At 35.3% G+C, this 16,602-nt stretch overlaps 1 protein-coding gene across 2 annotated transcripts in view; it reads left to right on the plus strand.

Annotated features, from left to right (window-relative positions):
- Positions 1–16,602, plus strand: part of KPNA5 (karyopherin subunit alpha 5) — a 60,773-nt gene that overhangs the window by 2,112 nt on the left and 42,059 nt on the right. For both annotated transcript variants that reach the window (XM_004044583.2, XM_019030160.3), the window contains 4 exons: positions 6,131–6,264; positions 8,862–8,963; positions 9,100–9,199; positions 15,522–15,616. In XM_004044583.2, coding sequence (XP_004044631.1) covers positions 6,131–6,264; positions 8,862–8,963; positions 9,100–9,199; positions 15,522–15,616 — 431 coding nt within the window. The remainder of the gene's footprint in view (positions 1–6,130; positions 6,265–8,861; positions 8,964–9,099; positions 9,200–15,521; positions 15,617–16,602) is intronic.

A 16,602-nucleotide genomic window follows, 5' to 3' on the forward strand; every position in this document is an offset into this window, starting at 1 on the left:
TTTTTTTGTGAATTTTATGCTAGAGTAGTATATTAGAATAGTAATGCATGTATAGAAATAAATATATTGAGGATGAATGCACAAATATATTTTACGAATGTAGGATGTATGATTGAAAACGTTTAGAGCCAGTGGCCTAGAATATGCTACATATATAGGTGATAAATATTTTAAGAGTTTTATTTCCATGAGCATTTTATTTTACTTAAATATTTTATATATATTGAGTATAATTCAACAACTAATACTGTGGTCAGTTTGCTCTGTAATGAACTCTGATCTCTAATTTTTTCCTTTCAAGAGTCTAGCTTTTTACAGATATAAAATAGAGAATAATACCAAACATTGTTATTAGTAAAGTTATGTTGAGCGGTTTCCCTCTTTTATTTATTTATTTTTTTTGAGATGGAGTCTCACTCTGTGGCCCAGGCTGGAGTGCAGTGGCATGATCTTGGCTCACTGCAAGTTCCGCCTCCCGGGGTTCATGCCAGGAGTCTCCCTCCCGGGGTCTCCTGCCTCAGCCTCCTGAGTAGCTGGGACTACAGGTGCCCACCACCACGCCTGGCTAATTTTTTGTATTTTTAATAGAGATGGGGTTTCACTGTGTTAGCCAAAATGGTCTCGATCTCCTGACCTCGTGATCCACCCGCCTCGGCCTCCCAAAGTGCTGGGATTACAGGCGTGAGCCACCGTGCCCGGCTTTTTTTTTTTTTTTTTTTTTTGACAGAGTCTTGCTCTGTCTCCCAGGCTGGAGTCCAGGCTGGAGCGATCTTGGCTCACTGCAACCTCTGCCTCCCGAGTTCAAGCGATTCTCCTGCCTCAGCCTCCAGAGTAGCTGGGATTACAGGCTTCTACCAGCATGCCCAGCTGATTTTTGTATTTTCAGTAGAGACAGGGTTTCACTATATTGGCCAGGCCGGTCTTGAACTCCTGACCTTAAGTGATCGACTCTCCTTGGCCTTCTAAAGTGCTAGGTTTACAGGCGTGAGCTACCCCGCCCGGCCATATTGAGCAGTTTCTAATGATATCTATTTGTAGGTGCACATAGTATTGCTGAATCTATTAAATATTTTAAAGGAGGAATTTTGGTAAATTAATCATGCATTTCTTTTCAATCATTCTCAAGTCCTCAGCCCCTTCCCTTCTACCTTGAGCTCCACCAGTAGTGAGATTTGTCTCACTATCTTTACCAGTGACATAATTACCAAATCTGATGCCTGATATGGTACTTGGATTGTTACAGGCACTTTTATTTTCTGGATGAATCAATGAATGAATAAACCGAGTGGCCTGTTTTCAGTGGTACTACAACTTAAATATTCCTTTATCTTTTGAACTCCTTTCCTTTGCAGGACTCTTATTTTCTTCCTTATTCTTCTACTTCTCTGACCTACTTCTTTTTGGTTTCTTTTGCTCTTGCCTTTTTCCGCTAAAATATGATGGTCCCCAAGATTTCTCCTTTGGTCATCCTTCTTCTGTAGCTCTACATGATACCAAATGATCACTCCAGATCCCTGTCCTGAGTTCTGATCCGTATTTTCAACCATCTATAGATCAAAGCCTCCTACATGTGCACCAAGTACTATACATTTAACATGTTTAAAACCAGAGTCACTATACACTTATTAGAATGGCTATGACTAACAACAGCAACAACAAAACCCCTTAAATCATCAAGTGGAGACAGGATGCAAAGCAACTGGAACTCTCATACATTACTGATGGGAATGCAAGATGGAATACTCAGTTTGGAAAGAAGTTTGGCAGTTTCTTATAAAGTGAAACATAAACTTGCTGTATTATCCGTCAGTTCTACTCCTAGATATTTACTGAGTGAAATGAAAACTTATGTTTACACAAACACCTTTACATAAATGTCTGTAGCACATTTATTCATAACCTCCAAAAACTAGAAACCACCCAGATGTTCTTTAACTGGAAAACTGATAAACCGTGATCTGTCCCTACAGTGGAATAACAGCAATAAGAAAGGAGAGTTGATAGATGCCAACAATGTGGACGACTCAAATACCGTGCTAAATGAAAGAAGCCGGATTTATTTTGTTGGTTTTGTTGTTGTTGTTTATTTTACCTTTAGGCTCAGGGGCACATGTGCAAGCTTGTTGTATAGGTAAACTCGTGTCATGGGTGTACAGATGTACAGATTACTTTGTACAGATTACATGTACAGATTATTTTGTCACCCAGGTACTAAGCCTAGTACCCAATAGTTATTTTGTCTGCATCTCTCCCTCCTCCTACCCTCCACCCTCCGGTAGGCCCCCAGTGTCTGTTGTTCCCTTCTTTGTGTCCATGTGTTCTCCTCATTTAGCTCCCACTTACAAGTAAGAACATGTGGTATTTGTTTTTCTGTTCCTGCATTAGTTTGCTAAGGATAATGTCCTCCAGCTCCATTCATGTTCCCACAGAAGACATGATCACATTCTTTTTTGTGGCTGCATAGTATTTCATGGTGTTTATGTACCACATTTTCTTTATCCAGTCTGTTATTGATGGGCATTTAGGTTGATTCCATGTCTTTCCTATTGTAAAAACTGCTGCACTGAACATTTGTGTGCACATGTTTTTATGGTAGAATGATTTATATCCTCTGGATATACACCCAGTAATGGAATTGCTGGGCCAAATGGTAGTTCTATTTTTAGCTCTTTGAGGAATTGCCACACTGCTTTCCACAGTGATTGAACTAATTTACATTTGTTTTTTGACTTTTTTTCTTTTCTTTTTTGAGACATGGTCTCACTGTTGCCCAGGCTGGAGTGCAGTGGTGTGATCATGGCCACTGTAGCCTTGACCTTTGGGCTTAAGTGATTCTTCCACCTCAGCCTTCTGAGTAGTTGAGACTATAGTCACGTGCCACCATGCCTGGGTAATGTTTTGATATTTTGTTGAGACAGGGTCTCACTGTGTGGCCCAGGCTGGTCTTGAACTCCTGAGCTCAAGCAATCCTCCTGCCTCTACCTCCCGAAGTGCTGGGATTACAGGCGTGAGCCACCATACCTGGCTCATTTTGACCTTTTAATAATAGCCATTCTGACTGGTGTGAGATGGTATTTTATTCTGGTTTTGATTTGCATTTCTCTAATGATCAGTGATGTTAACCTTTTTTTCATATGCTTCTTGGCTGCATGTATGTCCTTTGAAAAGTGTCTGTTCATGTCCTTTGCTCACTTTTTAATGGGATTGTTTGTATTTTTCTTGTAAATTTGTTTAAGTTTCTTATAGATGCTGGATATTAGACCTTTATCAGATGCATAGTTTGCAACAATTTTCTCCCATTCTGTAGGTTGTCTTTTACTCTGTTGACAGATTCTTTTGCTGTGCAGGAGCTCTTAAGTTTAATTAGATCCCATCTGTCAATTTTTGCTTTTGTTGCAATAGCCCCTTCGTGATGAAATCTCTGACTATTCCTGTGGCCAGAATGATATTGCCTAGGTTGTCTTCCAGGGTTTTTATAGTTTTGGTTTTTACATTTAAGTCTTTAATCCATCTCGAGTTATTTTGTATATGGAAGGGGTCCAGTTTCAGTCTTCTGCATGTAGCTAGCCAGTTATCCCAGCACCATTTATTGAATAGGGAGTCCTTTCCCAATTGCTTCTTTTTGTCAGTTTTGTCAAAGATCAGATGGTTGTAGGTGTGTGGCCTTATTTATGGGCTATTTTGTTTCATTGGTCTATGTGTCTGTTTTTGTACCAGTACTCTGCTGTTTTGGTTACTGTAGCCCTGTAGTACAGATTGAAGTCAGGTAATATGATGCTTCCAACTTTGTTGTTTTTGCTTAGGTTTGCCTTGGCTATTCAGCCTCTTTTTTGGTTCCATATGAATTTTAAAATAGTTTTTTCTAGTTCTGTGAAGAATGTCATTGGCAATTTGATAGGAATAGTGTTGAATCTGTAAATTGCTTTGGCCAGTATGTCCATTTTCACGATATTGATTCTTCCTATCCACAAGCATGGAATGTTTTTCCATTCGTTTGTGTCATCTCTGATTTCTTTTAGCAGCGTTTTGTAATTCTCACTCTAGAGGTCTTTCACCTCCCTGGCTGGCTATATTCTGAGGTATTTTATACTTTTTCTTAGAAGTCAGATTTAAAAGACTACATGCTGTATGAATCCACTTTTCTGAAATTCAGGAAAAGGCAGAACTGTAGGGATGGAGAATTAACTTTTTACCAGATGTTAAGGGTCAGGGAGGGCTAATAGAAGCAGCTTGAGGGAGTTTTAGGGGGTGACAACTGTTCTGTGTCTTGATTGTGATAGTTACATGCATGTGTATTTGTTAAATTCATAGAAATGTATACGAAAAGAGTGATTTTTACTAAATATAAATTTAAAAATAAACTTAAAATAACGGAATTCATTATTCTTGTCTCAGAAACAAGCCGATATGTAAACACAACAACCACTACTCTGATCCTCCATCTGTATTCTCTGTCTTATGTTATCTTGCCATACTACTCAGATGGCTCAGTTAAAAACCATGGAGTCATCCTCAACTCCCTTTTCTTCCTCACCAGATATCTGTTACATTCATTTGGCCTCTAATTTTTACTGAATCAATTTCAGAAATATTTCTAGAATCCAACTTGTCTTCTATGTTTTCATTGTAGTAACTTGTTTAGTTCACGCCTTCAGCATTTTTCCTATCTCTCTCTCTGAACTATGTAAAAACAACCTTTTCCTTAATTTGTTTAATTCTATTCCTTAGGATCAAGTCCAAATTTCACAGCTACATTATAGGAACCATATGTCCTCTAACCTACCTTTATAGCTTTATGTTCGGCTGTGCATCCTCATCTTGGACACACTTAGTCTCTTACTGTTCTTGGTTATGCAAGGCTTCTTCAAAAACTTTGCCTTTGCATATATTCCTTCTGCTTGAAATGCTTGATTCTCCCCATTTCTCTTTCCTGCTTTTCCTTTAAGATAGGATACCCATGAAGCTTTCAGAAGTCCCTAAGGCACAATTAGTTGCCATATCTTCACTGCTCTCTCAAGACTTAAAGCATGTATTTTAGTGTACTGCTTACAACAAAATTTGCCAATTCATTAGTCTGTCTCTTCAATATCAGGGATGGCAGACAGATGGCAGCCTCTCCTTCTCTTGTGTTTACTTCATAAGCTAATTGGTCACAACATTGTCTCTGGTTGGACATGGATATGTCCTCTGAATTTAACAGAATAACATACTGGGTACTCACTATCTAATGTTAAACTGAAGTTGGCACCCTGCTTTAGGCAGATTTTGTGTGTGTGTGATGTGTAAGTCCAGAATAGGTTATAATATCAGTATTTTAATATTCCTATAAGATAATATCAATATATCAATACTGTTACATTGTTAAAGTTTATAATTCACTTTCTAAAAGTAAAACTAGCACATATATTCAAATATGAAATATATTTGCATATATTTTATGTATTTATAAAATATGTATATAAATGTTAATGTTTTAAAATATATTTGCAATAAAACTACTTAAAAATAAAGTATACATGTATTTTAGTATTTCAAAAGAACTAATTATACTGGAGTACTAAAAACTGATATTGTAGTCATAATTCAAGTCCTGACCGTTGTGGCCATAGCTCTTAAGGCAATGCCTTCAGTAAGTGAGAGAAGCCAGACCCCAATAAATATTTGAGATGTGCTTACTGGAGCCTAATATCATATTTCATTAAAAATAAGATACTTCAAAGCTGGTTATTTCTTGATCTAGCCAGGAACTGTAATTTAGAAGACTTTTTTTTTTAACCCAAATAATTCATGATTATTTCCTGACAGTAATTATGTTTCAGAAAGGTTAAAACACTGTGGGGGCTAGGGAGACAGGAAAGGTTGTTGCATCTTAGAATCAATAAGATAGGGTAAACTTTGTCTTTGTTTAGACCAAAATTATTTGTTTAAGATATTATTTCTAAAATATGTGGCCATTTTGCTCTAATCTTGATGTGGAATTAAGGGAATGTATTTTTTGTACATAATTTTCAGAATGGGTTTTGTTGACCTGTTAATCAGTGAGCCTGAATTTAGTTGCTAGATTAAGTGTCTCATGTTGTTTTGAGAGAGTGAGTTATCAGTGTCTGTTTTCTTTTCTCCTTCCTTTAAGATGCCATGGCTAGTCCAGGGAAAGATAACTATAGAATGAAAAGTTATAAGAATAAAGCCCTAAATCCTCAAGAGATGCGTAGACGAAGAGAAGAAGAAGGAATACAGCTTAGAAAACAAAAAAGAGAAGAACAGGTAGGTGTTTTTAGCTATTTAATTTTGTTTTTTTAAATTTTAATTATTTGCTAATTATTGGATAATTTTAAATGGAAATGTTTTAAGAAATTGAATATAGCTAAATCTATTATTTATTAGACTCCAGGCATCATAATTGCAAATTTGTGAAACAGAACTCTGTGCTACTTTAGTCACTGGGAGAAATGGATTTTCTGTTTTATTGATAAACCTGTTGTGTTAATTATATTTTTACCCTACTGCTAAGAAATTTTTCCTCTTGCATCTATTTAGATCACTTCCATTTGTCATTGTAAAATTTGCCCCTTAAAGAAACATTAATTATATATTATTTGCTGCTTTGTAGTTTTCATAATTCTTGCCCGTAAGTAAATTATTGTCATCTTCCCATGCTATTCATACTGTTCCCCCATTGTCTTATTAGCTGGATCTCTGTTTATACTTTTCATATGTGACATAAAGAATATAAAATTATTTAAGAGAGTACATCTCAACATTTTTTATTCCAAGATGTACTTAAATGTAGAAGTATTTATAAATAAGTAAAATAATGTGGTTCTCACACGTATGAATTAAAACTGATGTGTGAAAAGGACTAGCAGTGAAGAAAGTAGAAAAGGCCTATTCTATTCTATTGTATTCTATTGTATTCTATTCTGTAAGTAGAGATGGGGTCCTGCTATGTTGCCCAGGCTGGTATTGAACTCCTCGCCTCAAGCAATATTCCTGCTTCTGTCTCTCAAAGTGTTAGGATTACAGGCATGTAATAGGCAAGGCCTATTTCAGAAATGTGATAATGATTTCTCATCTCCCTATCTACAGCATCTAACACAGTCCTTCATACATTATAGTAGGTACTAAAAAAATTGTGTTGAATAAATGATTAGAAGGAAGATTGTTTACATATTAAAGAACAGGCTGGGAGCGCTGGCTCACCCCTTTAATCCCAGCACTCTGGGAGGCTGAGGCGGGCGGATCACGAGGTCAGGAGATTGAGAGCATCCTGGCTAACAAGGTGAAACCCCATCTCAAAAAAATTAGACATGCGTGGTGGCTGGCCCCTGTAGTCCCAGCTACTCAGGAGGCTGAGGCAGGAGAATGGCGTGAATCCGGGAGGCAGAGTTTGCAGTGAGCCGAGTTGATGCCACTGCACTCCAGCCTGGGCGACAGAGTGAGACTCCATCTCAAAAAAAAAAAAAAAGAAGAACGATATTTATTTAGCTGTCAAAAAGAATATAACCAGATTTTGTTTTCCTCAAATTTTGATTTAGGAAATGTAGAGTTATCCCTTGGTTCCAGGATCCTCTGCAGATATCAAAATTCACTGATGCTCAGGTCCTTTATGTAAAATGGCATGGTATTTGCATATTATCTGCACACATCCTCTTGTATATTTTAAGTCATCTCCAGATTACTTATGATATCTAATACAGTGTGAATGCTGTGTAGTTGAGTTGTTATACTGTGTTGTTTTAAAATATGTATTATTGTCGGGCTCAGTGGCTTATGCCTATAATCCCAGCACTTTGGGAGGCCTAGGTGGGCGGGTCACCTGAGGTCAGGAGTTTGAGACCAGCCTGACCAACATGGTGAAACCCCGTCTCTACTAAAAATAAAAAAATTAGCTGGGCATGGTGGCGCACGCCTGTAATCCCAGCTACTCAGGAGGTTTAGGCAGGAGGATCGCTTGAACCCAGGAGGGTGGAGTTGCAGTGAGCCGAGATCGTGCCACTGCGCTCTGGCCTGGAGACAGAGCGAGACTCCGTCTCAAAAAATAAAATAAAATAAAGTAAAATAAAATATGTATTATTTTTTATTTTCGTATTTTTTTGTTGTTATTTTTAAGAGATGGGGTCTTGCTGTGTTGCCCAGGTTGCCCTCCAGTTCCTGGGCTTGTGCAGCCCTCCCACCTCAGCTTCTCAAGTAGCTGAGACCAGATGCACGTGCTGCCATGCTTGGCTTATTATTTTTTATTGTTATTATTATTTTTGATCTGAGGTTGGTTGAATCTGGGAATGTGGAACTCACAGATATGGAGGGCCAACTGTACCTATAAATCTCCTTTAGTGAACTCACCATGTTTCTTTCTTCTTTTTTTCTGCTTCATTTTTATCTGCTCCTGAATTAATAAGCATAGTACTGTCATTCCTAAGAATTGTTTTCTATTCCTTGTTAATCAGATATACTAAATCTGTTAATGTATCAGATGTTATCTTTCGTATGCAACAGATGTGCTTTTTAAGTTTTCTTGCAAAAATTCTTAGATACCTCATAATCCAGTGTGGAAATATGTGCTTTTTTAAGTGCTATAAAATGACCATGTGTATTCCACTTACACGCTTACTGTTGGTAAAAGATCTGAGATTGAAAGTGACGTGAAGTAGTCTGTGCAGCCAAAAGCTAGCCCAGAAATTTGACTTCTCATAAATACCTTGGATCTTCCTAGTATAATGATTGGGAAATACTCAAATATTCAGAATTTTAAGTTATAAAATTGATAGGTTTTTTTTGTCGACTCAAATGAAAACATGGAATTCTATGGCAAGTTAATGTTTTATGGAAAGCTCAATGTGTAAACTGATTTCTCTTTGTTACAGTTGTTCAAACGCAGAAATGTCTCTTTGCCCAGAAATGATGAATCTATGCTTGAAAGTCCTATACAGGATCCAGATATTAGTTCCACTGTACCCATTCCAGAGGTATACTTGACCAAAATATGTTTCAAATTATACCTCAATAATTTTAGCAATAATATGTATAACAAATATTTATGCATGCAAAATTATTCATGTAAAATATGTAAATGTTAATTATATTTTTGTGTGTGTGTTTTAGGAAGAAGTTGTTACTACAGATATGGTTCAGATGATTTTTTCTAATAATGCTGATCAACAGCTAACAGCAACACAGAAATTTAGAAAGCTGCTTTCTAAAGGCAAGAATTATTTTCAGTATGCTTATTTGATATTACACGATTTTTTAGTAGAGGTTTATTTTATTGTTTTTTTTAAATTTTAAAATACCTTTCTTTGCTAGACACAGGTGTTATATTCTCTGCAAAATATATTGTAAAGTAACATCCGTTTTTGAACATGATGTTACCAAAGTAACATATGTTGACTGTAGAAAAATCGTAAAAATATAAAAGCAGTTAAAGAGGCAAATATAAAAAGATTAATCCTGCTGCCAAGAAATAAGGTTAGAGATATATATTTTTTAATTCTTGTGGAAATATTTTTCAGACATGATTTTTTAATTTTTATTTGTATTTATTTATTTTTTATTTATTTTTTATTTTTTTGTTATACTTTAAGTTTTAGGGTACATGTGCACAACGTGCAGGTTTATTATGTATGTATACATGTGCCATGTTGGTGTGCTGCACCCATTAACTCGTCATTTAGCATTAGGTATATCTGCTAATGCTATCCCTCCCCCCTCCCCCCACCCCACAACAGGCCCCGGTGTGTCATGTTCCCCTTCCTGTGTCCATGTGTTCTCATTGTTCAATTCCCACCTATGAGTGAGAACATGCGGTGTTTGGTTTTTTGTCCTTGCGATAATTTGCTGAGAATGATGGTTTCCAGCTTCATCCATGTCCCTACAAAGGACATGAACTCATCATTTTTTATGGCTGCATAGTATTCCATGGTGTATATGTGCCACATTTTCTTAATCCAGTCTATCATTGTTGGACATTTGGGTTGGCTCCAAGTCTTTGCTATTGTGAATAGTGCCACAATAAACATACGTGTGCATGTGTCTTTATACCTTTGGGTATATACCCAGTAATAGGATGGCTGGGTCAAATGGTATTTCTAGTTCTAGATCCCTGAGGAATCGCCACACTGACTTCCACAATGGTTGAACTAGTTTACAGTCCCACCAACAGTGTAAAAGTGTTCCTATTTCTCCACATCCTCTCCAGCACCTGTTGTTTCCTAACTTTTTAATGCTTGCCATTCTAACTGGTGTGAGATGGTATCTCATTGTGGTTTTGATTTGCATTTCTCTGACGGTCAGTGATGATGAGCATTTTTTCATGTGTCTTTTGGCTGCATGAATGTCTTCTTTTGGGAAGTGTCTGTTCATATCCTTCGCCCACTTTTTGATGGGGTTGTTTGTTTTTTTCTTGTAAATTTGTTTGAGTTCTTTGTAGATTCTGGATATTAGTCCTTTGTCAGATGTGTAGATTGCAAAAATTTTCTCCCATTCTGTAGGTTGCCTGTTCACTCTGATGGTAGTTTCTTTTGCTGTGCAGAAGCTCTTTAGTTTAATTAGATCCCATTTGTCAATTTTGTCTTTTGTTGCCATTGCTTTTGGTGTTTTAGACATGAAGTCCTTGCCCATGCCTATGTCCTGAATGGTATTGCCTAGGCTTTCTTCTAGGGTTTTTATGGTTTTAGGTCTAACATGTAAGTCTTTAATCCATCTTGAATTAGTTTTTGTATAAGGTGTAAGGAAGGGATCCAGTTTCAGCTTTCTACATATGGCTAGCCAGTTTTCCCAGCATGATTTATTAAATAGGGAATCCTTTCTCCATTTCTTGTTTTTGTCAGGTTTGTCAAAGATCAGATAGTTGTAGATATGTGGCATTATTTTTGAGGGCTCTGTTCTGTTCCATTGGTCTATATCTCTGTTTTGGTACCAGTACCATGCTGTTTTAGTTACTGTAACCTTGTGGTATAGTTTGAAATCAGGTAGCATGATGCCTCCAGTTTTGTTCTTTTTGCTTAGGATTATCTTGGCAATGCGGGCTCTTTTTTGGTTCCATATGAACTTTAAAGTAGTTTTTTTCCAGTTCTGTGAAGAAAGTCATTAATAGCTTGATGGGGATGGCATTGAATCTAAAAATTATCTTGGGCAGTATAGCCATTTTCATGATATTGATTCTTCCTACCCATAAGCATGGAATGTTCTTCCATTTGTTTGTATCCTCTTTTATTTCATTGAGCAGTGGTTTGTAGTTCTCCTTGAAGAGGTCCTTCACATCCCTTGTAAGTTGGATTCCTAAGTATTTTATTCTCTTTGAAGCAATTGTGAATGGGAGTTCACTCATGATTTGGCTCTCTGTTTGTCTGTTATTGGTGTATAAGAATGCTTGTAATTTTTGCACATTGATTTTGTATCCTGAGAGTTTGCTGAATTTGCTTATCAGCTTAAGGAGATTTTGGGCTGAGATGATGGGGTTTTCTAGATATGCAATCAGACATGATTTTTTAAATGGTATCATAACATAGAGTATGAGTGTAAAATAATGTAATCAGGCATTTAATTCACAAAATAATGTAATCAGGCATTTAAATTTTTCTCAATTTTAGATTACCATAAAAATGCTACAATAATTGTTAAGCAATATAAATTTCCTTAATATATATTCATAAAAGTGAAGTAGGGGGTCAAAGGGAATACACTGTATTAATTTATACTCCCATCTTCAGTTTGTACAAGCATTCATTTTACTATTTTTACCAACATTCACAATTCTCTTTTTCTTTTCTTTTGAGACAACATCTCACTCCTGTCACCCAGACTCTAGTGCAGTAGCAGAATCACAGCTCACTATAGCCTCTGCTTTCCAGGCTCAGGTGATTCTCCTACTTCAGCTTCCTGAATAGCTAGGACGACAGGCATGCATCACCACGCCCAGCTAATTTTTTGTATTTTTAGTAGAGTGAGGGTTTTGTCATATTGCCCAGGCTGGTCTCAAACTCTCCTCCCACCTTTGCCTGCCAAAGTTCTGTGATTACAGGTGTGAGCCACCATGCTTGGCCTCGCAATTATCTTTAAGAAAAAAATAAATGCTTATATAATAGTAATTCATTATTTGGCTTTTTTTTTGTAATTAGGTTGAATATTTTGCCTTATTTATTGGTTCTTTATAGTACATAATTGCCTATTTGTGTTATTTGACCAATTTTATATTGAGTTAATAAGAATTCATTTAAATAAAAATTTAAATCTTTGTCTTGTGTTTCATATATGGAATTTATTGAACTAGTAATTCGAACTTTATGGGATTGTATATATGAATGGGTAAGGTTTTGAAAATGCCCTTAGCTCAACTGCCTTATTGTCCTAAGGGAGACAGAGTTTAGTGACACATGAAGAATGAAAGTAATCTTGTGATCAGGTCAGCATAGATTACAAGGCTTTCACTTTTGCTTTCTTACTGTAATTTATATTCATAAATAAATTTAACTTTCATTTTCTGTTCCTCACATACCGTAGCAATGTCAAGAAACCCTTATGCAATCAAGAATGGCTTCTTTCTTCCTCACAATACTTCACAGTTTTGGTTTTTATAATTGGGATTATTTTCTGAGTCAGATTAATATTTTTAAGTTGTTTTTTAAGTATATTCCTTCAAGATTTTATTTTGACATACATGTCATACTGATAACAGAATTTCTTTAGATTTAAGAGTTTTAGAGTTTGCCACCAGTGTTTTTGTACCATTTCCTCATTATTGAATTCTTTATCTTGATTCATTTTTTATTAGAGCATTGCTTGAAGGATTTTCTACCCCTTTCTTACCCCCATTCTAGGAAAATTGCATTGGTACAATTTTTTTAAGCCTTTATATATCTAAATACTATATTTCTGATATCTTTGAGCAAGTTGTCTGGGTATCAAATTCTTTGATCAGAAGATTTTGTCCTCATTTACTCTAATTCCTCAAGGTATTCTGTTTCCGTTAAACTGTACTATCTTTCACAGAGACAATTGTGTTCTCTGTTTCTTCTTTGTAATGGAATTATGCTTGCCCAGTTGGACATACAGCAAGGAGTTAATAGATGTTTTCTTTCACTGATTGATGTGAGTTCCTGCCACATCTATCAGGCCTAGAAAAATAATAGATTTACTGTATTTTTATTTGATCTGTCAAAGTAGGAAATATGGGAAAGCAAGCATCTAGAGGCCAGAACTGGAAGCAGAAACAACAGGAAACTTTGCCTCTTTTGCAGGCATTTAGTTGTAATTAGTGTTCTTACTGTAGACACTAGGAAGATATGAATATGCCCTGGGTACTGCACAGCCTATCTTAGCTCCAGCTTTTACTCCTCTGACTTAAGTCTGCGACGGTGACCTTTTGTTACATCTTCTATTCATTTCCTTTTCGTGGCCACTCTTGTGGATGTAAATCACAAACCATCCTTTTCTTCAATCCCAGTTTTGTAGAAAGTTCTCCAAAGCTTTTTTCTTTTGCCTGACTCTTGCTTAGTTTTCAGTGCTGAAGGAGATATTCCCCCTATACTACTTATTGCCATAATGACTAAAAATCTTCTCGGTAGCAGTTTATCACCATTATAAGATGATGTAGACTATCATTCTGTCAATATAATACTAATAGTAGTTCATGATACCTGTTAGATAAGCTGACAATCCAAGTGCACTTTAATTGCTTTCTTTTATATGAAGATAAATATAAATGTGTTGCTTTTAATTCACTGGGAAGAAACTATATTTGGGTTCTTATATGTGTGTGTGGGGGGGTATATATCATATCATATCTATAGTTACTTTAATATATATAGCTGACATTCTCAATGCCCACCTCGCCCTACCTACCAACCACAAAACCCTATATTTTCTTCCTTCTCTCTCATCTCTTTCTCTCATAAAGAGCAAGACAAAATTTCTGTCCATTAAATTTAAAACAAAATAGGATAATATATTTATGATTTGCTTTGGAAATAAAGGAAAAACAAGAAAGTGAAGGTGATAATTGCAACCCTATAATTTTGTTTTGATTTTTTTAAGATGGAAGGTAAAATGATTAAGAATACTTTCTGTTTTATCCTGTTGATGTTTTATAACAGTATAAGTTAGGGTCTGGAATTCAGTTTTCCATCTTGAAGAATTGGGGCTTTTCATTTAGAACACCCAAACAAAACTTGATGGGTATAACTTTACTAACTTTACAGAAATTTTCTAAATTTTGTCCAAGTTAGAAGAATAGCAAATTTGTAGAAAAATGAAAAGGAAGAAGGAAGTCTGTTTCTAAGTAAATCTTTCTTAACAATTGAGAACAAGGTTTCTAGGATTTGAGCTGACTTAAAACTTAATGAAAACATTTTTCTATATCAAAAAGAATGATTTGTACAGATGTTTTATGTCCACCATTTGCTTATTCATCCTACTAATTAAACACAGTATGATAACATTAATATATGAGTTCTTTATGATCAGTAACACAGTCAAATAGAGGAAGTAAGAAGAAAAGGAAGAATCAGAAGTGGAAATGAGTATTCTCTTTTTCATGACTACATGAATAGATAACTCAGTAATATACAATTTAGGTGGTGGATGCAGGGCAAGGGAAGGAATAACCATGATGATATAATGAGTTTGATTTTGGGTATGCTGCATTTTGAAAGAAGTGTGAAAATACATTTTAAAAGGTGTGAAAATAAAAATACATCTTATAGTCACTTAGGAATATGGCCTGAAATCTAGGAAAGGAGAATTCGGTTAAGGTTGTAAGGTCTGTGAATTATCACAAATAGTAATAATATCTGGTACTTGCATTAACAAAAATAGGTACATTTTCTAAGATGAGAATAAACAGGAATAAGACTATCCCAAAAGAACACCAATAGGGAAGTTACTGAAGAACCGTAGAGGGTACGTTTTGCAGAAGCCAAGGTAGAGGAAAGAGTTCTTTATACTTAGATGACCAGTACCTGAAATGTCTTTGTCTGGATTTTATATAAGCTTCCTAGATATTTTATGATTCTCAAAAGCTGTCTGCATTTCATGAAAATTTATCAATAATTGTAGACAGTCCATTAACATTTCTGTAAAAAATAATTCACGGACAAAAAAGAATCTTGTTTGACAGACATTAGGTAAATTGTGGTTGATAATGAAGGAGATATGCTTAGAAATTGAGGGTAGTACTATAAAGAATTAGTGGAAACTTAATTCCTCAGTTGGTATTTTGAGTTTTAGACAGAAATAATCAGTGTTTTAAAGGTGTGCTCAATAGCCTTCAATTTATGAAATTTAAATGTTTATGTAGGAAATATTTTTAAAATTTCTTGCAGTGAATGAGAAAGCGGAATTTGCAAAATGTACAAAGAACATTGTAATCTGGAGAAAATTTGACTTCAATTACATCTAGCTAAGGGTTTTAATCTTGGGTCAGGGAAACCTAGGAAAGAGTTATTTTATGTGCCCTGTTAATGGACACAGGGACTAGATTGTTTTCTTTTTGTGTCTTTGTAATAACTTAAGTCTTTTTAAATTTTTAGAACCTAATCCACCAATAGATCAAGTTATACAGAAACCAGGAGTTGTACAGAGATTTGTGAAATTTCTTGAAAGAAATGAAAATTGCACTTTACAAGTGAGTCTAAAGTTTTCTTTCTTAATTTTTCTCTAGAAATGACATGTTAAAGTTTCTAGTGAAAGCAACTTCTGCAGTATTGACTATTGTAAGCATTAAGTAAATACTTGGTAATTAAAGGAAAAGGTAGTGCTGCCTGTCTTGTCTTGGACACGGTTTCAGTGCTAGTTTTTTTCTAGGAATTGTTATTTTATTAAGCAATTTTGGAAAAAGTATATAAAATCATTACTAATGTTAATAAACAATTTATAGTTGTTAACCTTTAGTAACTTTTTTGTTTTAGAAAACTTCAGACTAAAATGTTGTTAAATTTATTTTGATTCTTAGCTAGCCAGGGTTCTAACTTTTACTTTTTAAAACACTGTTAGCTGACTGATTAGTTCTTTTTTTCAAAACAGAATAAATTATTATTTAGTATTATCTAGTAGAAATGTGACCAGAGTTAAGTTTGTCATAAAGAACATTGGTTCTCAACCATGATATAGTTACAATTTTAAGATGTCTTCCAAATAATTTGCTAGTAATGGAAATTTACTGAAGTTTGTGAATATTTTAATGTTAAAAAAGATTGGTTTTCCCTACATTCATTGCTATGCATATTCTTAAGTCAGAGTACAGGTTGGAATTTTATCTGTGTATCAGGAATTGCACAAGACATACACCTAACTTATAAATGCTATTGTCAATAATGGAGGACTGTTACTTGTTACTTGTTGAATTTATAACTTAAGAGTAGTGGTCTACTTAGCTGAATAATTTGAGAAAGATCCTCACGTTTTAGGTGTAAGTAAAGGAATTTATTGCATGTGTGAATGTGAAAAATTGTTGAGAATGTTTACAATAAGGGTCTCTAAGAGGCTACTTTAGTCACGTTACAGTTTTATTGTCAATTATTTTGAACTAGAGATCATGAAATCTGGTTCCATTCCTTTATATAAGCCCTAAGTCCAGACTAAAACCCAGACCTCTTGATACCTATTATTTGG

The sequence above is a fragment of the Gorilla gorilla genome, chromosome 5 (genome assembly GCF_029281585.2).
Source record: "Gorilla gorilla gorilla isolate KB3781 chromosome 5, NHGRI_mGorGor1-v2.1_pri, whole genome shotgun sequence".
Lineage (NCBI taxonomy): Eukaryota > Metazoa > Chordata > Mammalia > Primates > Hominidae > Gorilla > Gorilla gorilla.